The 6,561-nt window shown below is 36.2% G+C and overlaps 1 protein-coding gene across 2 annotated transcripts in view; it reads left to right on the plus strand.

The window, feature by feature from the left end:
• LOC144979863 (uncharacterized) overlaps positions 1-5,091 on the plus strand; it is a 99,864-nt gene extending 94,773 nt beyond the window's left edge. For both annotated transcript variants that reach the window (XM_078927086.1, XM_078927087.1), the window contains exon 24: positions 1,735-5,091. In XM_078927086.1, coding sequence (XP_078783212.1) covers positions 1,735-2,154 — 420 coding nt within the window. In that variant the 3' untranslated portion in view covers positions 2,155-5,091. The remainder of the gene's footprint in view (positions 1-1,734) is intronic.
• The last annotated feature ends 1,470 nt before the right edge of the window (positions 5,092-6,561 follow it).

Below are 6,561 nucleotides of genomic sequence, written 5' to 3' on the forward strand. Positions count from 1 at the left end.
TTTTTTCCTTGTAAATCATCTCTCTGTTATGCATTGTATTATGTTTAGTTTACATATTATATTATATGATTGGTAAACATTTGAGTGTATTCCTCTTAGTTGGGACCTGTGCTTGTGTCTGGATGAGACTTTTAGGTGATCTCACACTAAGTTCTTTGACGGTGTGCTCGTGGAATCTACATCTGTTCCTTATTTGAACCAATTCCCCTTTGTCTTACCTTTTCTTTTGTTCTTTAATTGTAATTCTAGAACTTTTTACTATCCCATTTTCTTCCTTTTTACTGGCGCTGATATGACCTTAATGTCTGGGTGGGGATCCTGACCTCCCATAGTGGGCAGGGAGGTACATGCTCTGTCTTCTATCCCCCCATACCCGTTTCCCAATTGTTTCCTGTCATTGTCTTGGAATGAGATTACTTAGTTTTGTCCTGATCCTTGCCGGAGCTCCTTGGCTGGGAGGGAAACAGTCGAATGTATAGTTATAGTTTTGGGAGATGATATTTTTTTCCTTGTAAATCATCTCTCTGTTATACATTGTATTATGTTTAGTTTACATATTATATTATATAATTGGTAAACATTTGAGTGTATTCCTCTTAGTTGGGACCTGTGCTTGTGTCTGGATGAGACTTTTAGGTGATCTCAAACTAAGTACATTGGCGGTATGCTCTTGGAATCTACATCTGATCCCTATTTGTTCCCAGTTCCCCTATGTCTTACTTTTTCTTTGGTGCTTTAATTGTAATTCTATAACTCTTTACTATCCCATTTTCTTCCTTTTTACTGGCGCTGATATAACCTAAATGTGTTGCAAGCGCCGTAAAACCCTTAAAAAAAAACAACAAAAGACCTTAATGTGTTGCAAGCGCCGTAAAACCCTTAAAAACATAAAAACAACAAAAATGCCCCCATTGGACACAGCATTGCCTGATATCAATTAACCTCCATCCATCACTGACCTCAGACAGTTAGTTAACAGGGAAAGTAAATGGAGTTCCATCCACAAATAATCTTCTTTTGCTGTGGTTCCATACAAACTGGTGCTGATTCCACGCAGTGTAGTAAACATATGTGTGCGTCCCTGACATAATCAGTCGCATGGTGAAAATTTTGGTTTTGCGTTGTTTTTTTTAAATTTCATGAAAGCCCAAATGTCTCCTAAGCATTTTAATCTTTATTGAAAGCAAATCGGGTGATTTTTCATGAAGTTATTATGGTCATATGCATGGGCTAGGGTGTGAAACCCTAATTTTGAGAAGATTTTTGATAACTCATTTTCCATAAAAATTGACCTCTTGACTTAAATTGTCAATATCTCTGTTCAAACTTTTCACCATGCGACTGATTATCTCAGGGACGCCCACATATTGTGTTCTGATTGGTCGGTAACAAACGATTTCACTGGGAGGAAAAAAGGCCTTTTTTTTTATCGATTGAGAGTATGAGATGACGATGGTCAGATTTCAAGCATCGGTTTCAACTGCCGTTTGTTGCTATAACGATGTAGCTAAACGGGGGTTTTACTGAAGTGTATGTTACTATTTGGGTTTTTTTTTATTACAAATAACATATAGCAAAATATTTGGGAACAGAAGTCAATGTTGCTATCCAGGGGTTGTCGTTATTCAGGGATGTTGTTATCCAGAGGTTGCACTGTAGTGTATTTATTTGTCTGTAGTTTATATTTATATATATTTACTTTATATCTCGTGTTGTTTTTTTTTACATCTCCAGCCCATGATGCCCTCACTTCCTCTAAGCATGGAACAAATGCAACAACAACAAGCTTTTCTTCAGCAGCAGATGTTGGTACAACAGCAACAACAACAATTACTGCTGCGTTGTCAACAACAACAACAGCAGCAGCAACAACAAACTTTAAGGCCATCATTCTTTCCTTCCTCCTCATCCAACCTTCCTTCATTATCGTCAACGTCCAGCATACCGCAACAAGCCCCTGGCTTTACCGACCAAAATGAATTACTGAGTACCGCTGCCTCCATACCCAAGGCAACAGCAACAGCTCCTCCCCCTCTTCCTGGTAGCAGCAACATGTTTTGTGCTAATCTAGGACGCGTTTTGTCCTCTGCTTTGAATGACGAGGGTCAAGGTAATGGCAACACGAACCTGGCCGGAAACCTCAACAAACGATGATGTGTTACTCTCGATAAAATGTTACTTGATAAAATCAGTAGCATTCACTATCAAAGGGATGGAAGCTTTAATTAAAATGTAAAAAGACGGATGATGTGGAATGTTTGAAATTCCCCTTTGTCAACAAAACACAATGAATGAAGCATTCAGGACGTAGTTAAGCCAAATTAACAAAAACAAACATGGTTTTTTTTGCCTTTACAACTCCATCCTCATATATCTCAATTGTCTTTGCTGTTTCATTCTTCATGTTTTATTGACAAAGGGGATACCAGAAACATCCACATTATCTGTCTCTATTATTTTCATTGAAGCGTCCATTCCATTCCATCAGTGTTATTTCTTTCTTGGAGCTCCGAGCTCCAATATACTGTTTATGGTTATTGGTATCCTGAGAATGGTGAAGCTATTATCAATATCAAGACCTGTCACATTTTACAGATAAAATTGATGTAAGCGGGTTTTTCTATTTGACAAAATTCGATCTTTATTATTGATTCTATTTCTGGATTCTTTTTTTTTTTTTTTTAAATTTAGGTTCGATAGGAACACAAGTGGAAAAAAAAACAAAACAATTTGAGACTTTTTAAATTCACGTCTATGTCCAAGTTGAATTACACTATGTACATTTCTCATTTATTTTTAAAATGATTTTAAATCAAAAGTACACAATCCAAGGGTTGTTATCTGTGACAGATGTGCATTATTGAAACTCATTTTGTGTGCAATAACATTACATTGCTTTAACATTCTGCTTCAGATTTACTCAGATTTTCTCTTTGTACTCAGGTGTAAAATGAGTACCTGGCCAGTTGCAGTGTTTTCTCTTGTTGATAAAAAAAGATTGTCTTTGTTCATTACAAGTGAGTTTGTTCATTACAAATGAGTGTCCTGTCTCATCCGATACGCACTATATGCAAACTGAAGTTTATTTTCATCACTTCTGGGTGGGGTTCCTGACCTCCCATAGTGGGGAGGGAGGTACTTACTGTGTCTTCTATCCCCCTGTATCTGTTTTCCAACATGCTTTCTGTCTTTGTCTTGGAATGAGATTACTTGGTTTTGTCCTGGCCCTGGCTGGGAGGGACACAATCAAATGTATAGTTTATTTGCTGTCTTTCTTGACTCCAACAAACTCAAATGACATCTTAAATAATTTATTCTAATATTCATTGACAGTGCGAGGCCCTAATTTAGAAGCACATTGTCATGTGGTTGGGCACCGCGAAGCAGGTGCCTCAGTCACTAAGGTATCAAGCTTATACAGTCAAATTTGACCAAATGGATAATTTAACTTTTTTACACAGAGAGTTATTGAACGTTGGAACACATTGCCAGCAAATGTCGTTAAAGCGCCGAACGTCAATGCTTTCAAGAATAGATTAGATGCTGTGATGGAAAGTAATATGCATAGTGTAGAAGTGCCTCCCACCCAAAATAGCTATGATCAAAATATCAGTAGAGAAAGTGTAGTGTAGCTAGCCCCTGATCACAAGATCAGGTAGGGAATTGCATTAGATCAGTTGTGAACAAGACAATCAGTGACTGGAAAGACTCGGCGACAGGCCAGTGGCCTAATCAAGCGACGTCGATACCTTCTATTCTATTCTATTCTATTCTAATCATTTATGGAATTTCACCAGGCCAATCAGACAGAGATCTGTGAATAAACTTTCTATCTGTAAACATTCATCAGATTTCTCACCTCACTGTGCACTTGCTTCAAGATGTCCAACCACACAACTATGTGATTCTTGAATTAGATCTTGGCATTGTCAACGAATTTTGGAATAAATGATTTAAGTTGTTTTGTTTGAGTTGAAAGAAGTCGAGCAAGACGGCACGTGTACATTATTTGCCCTACATGCTACATGCAAACGGCATCATCATCATCATCATAAAAAAAAAATTGAGCTTTTTATAGCGCAATATCCACTAAATGTGCTCAAAGCGCTTTACAATGGGTCCCTGGTCAACAGCAACATTTAACATGTAGGACGGAACATAACGCCTCTTAGGCGATATTACAATTTTTCGGACATAGACAGCGCTGTTAACAGCCAGGTACTCATTTTACACCTTAGTACGGTGAGAGAAAGTGAGTAAAGAGCCTTTTCCAAGGACTCAACTATGCACCGAGCGCGAGGCTCGAACCCAGGACCTTCCGATCCGAAAGTGAGTGTCATATCATTAGACCACATAGCCGCACAATCATCATTATCGTCATCATTATTATTATTAGTAGTAGTAGTAGTAGTAGTAGTATCATGATTATTATTAGTATTTAATATAGCGCCAGTAAGTATCCACACATAGAGGCAATGTCACACACATACAGTTCAAAGTTCTCAGTTTACTTAAACTTTTAGCCATAATGGACTTTCAATTAGTTGTATTGTCCAATAAATATGACTATTTAAGATAAGTTTAATTATTATAAATGGTGTGATTTTTCTAATTTCAAAAACAATTTGCTGAGTCAGTTGTCTTTTACGACTCTGGCCAACGCCATTATTACTTACTGTGTTTCCCATGAGTTTCGATATTGCAAGCGCTGGCAAACATGTTTCATTAGGTTATAGTATCCCAAGTTAGGGGTGAAGGGGTTTACCCCCCCCCCCCCCGCCCCGATAGAAAAGAGGGGATCTGACTGGGGGTCTCCTCCCGACTGCATTAAATGATGTATTATTATTTTTTTTAATTTAAAGGCACCAAGAGCTGGTGTTGAACAGAATAAAATAGGCATGGAATTAGTGAAATCCAATCGAAGTATTTGTCTTAAGCTCAATGTTGTATTGTAAATAAACTACACAATCCATTTCTCATTAAGATTGATGGCACTTAAAACGAAGTATACCATTTTTTACATACTACTATTACAGTCTTGTCAAACTACTGTAATCAATGATTTTCCTCAATCCTCATTCGTAATCCAAATTTCAAAAAATCAAAACAAAAAGAAAAAAAAACAGTATAAAAATACAAACAAAACAAAACAAAACAAGACAAAATAATGGGAAATGGTTGAAAAAGCCAAAAGTCCATACCCTGTGTATGGAGAATGGATATTGATCATTTATGAACGCTTTGTCTCCTTTGTCTGTGACTTTCTGTTTTAAAATGAGACGACTTTGTTTTACCTGGCTGGAGTCCTTTTCTGTGGGGGAAGCAGTAGGATGCTAGTATGTGTGTTCATGTTTGAGACATCTTTTCTGTAAATTATCTCTCTGAGTGACTGTGCATTGACTCTTGAGTTCACCATAATTAAAGATCAAAACAAAATTGATCGGGTTCCCACATATGAACTTGAGAGAGTCAATAGTTTATAAACTATCTGTGTGTTTCCCTCCTTAGGGGATTCTATGCCAGCATCCTAAATCAGAATGTTACTCAAAGCTGATTTAATTCTGAGTATTTATGTTCGAGAGTCGTTGATTGAGGTAGCAGTTGTTGGAGTTAAAGGCTATCCTACCATTTTTAAAATTGTTTTTTTTTTGTGTTGTTTTCATTGACCGGAATTATTTTGGTATAAAATTTAACGTTTTAATCATGAATTAAACATTCAAATGTAGTTAACAAAAGGAAATGTTTTTAAACAAGTTTTCAGGATTTTTTGTTGTTGTTTTGATCATCTTTTTCTCTCCTTTTTTGGTGCTAACTTCAAAACAGATTGATTTGGTATTTTATCTAAATCTATCGATTGTTATCTCATGTTGCCAGATTTTCATGAATTTACTTTGAATTTATTTTTGATCAGTTCTTACGTTGATCCAGATTGGTTCCTATTAATAACATTAGGAGAGGAATTATATAATTTGCATTATTGGCCTCATTTCACGGAGCAGACATTTTCAACTTTGTGCTTTGATTTTTTTTTTTGTTTGAAAAATTCACTTGAAGGCAGGCAAGCCTTTGGATCAAAGTGACCTGCGTTCCAAACTTAATGAGATTTGTTTCCCCTCTCACTATGTTAAATGCTTCGCTCAATCATCTGCATAGAGCTTGTCCCAAACTGTCTCATTGCAGACAATCATGCAATCATTGGCATAGAGCTTGTCCCAAACTGTCTCATTGCAGACAATCGTTATGATGAAAATGACGCCTTTTTTTTGGTAATCATATTTTATATTGAGAAAATACAGTGTACCTTTGAAGTTTATTTTGATTATTGTTAATTGCATTTATCATAATTTCTTCAGTTGAAAAACACTTATGGGTAAATATTAGTTGGTTGCAATTATCACGTACTCTCCTTCAATATGTTGTTTGATTATATCTATTATGTTTTAAAAGTTATTTTTTATTTGTGGAATCGAGGAAGATGAGATTTGATTGTTTTAAATATCGGGCATTACATATTTTTTATAAGAAAAGTAATACATAACTCTAGCATTTACGTACATTATT

The sequence above is a fragment of the Berghia stephanieae genome, chromosome 9 (genome assembly GCF_034508935.2).
Source record: "Berghia stephanieae isolate SIO BIC M18660-M18661 chromosome 9, UCSD_Bste_1.3, whole genome shotgun sequence".
Classification (NCBI taxonomy): Eukaryota; Metazoa; Mollusca; class Gastropoda; order Nudibranchia; family Aeolidiidae; genus Berghia; species Berghia stephanieae.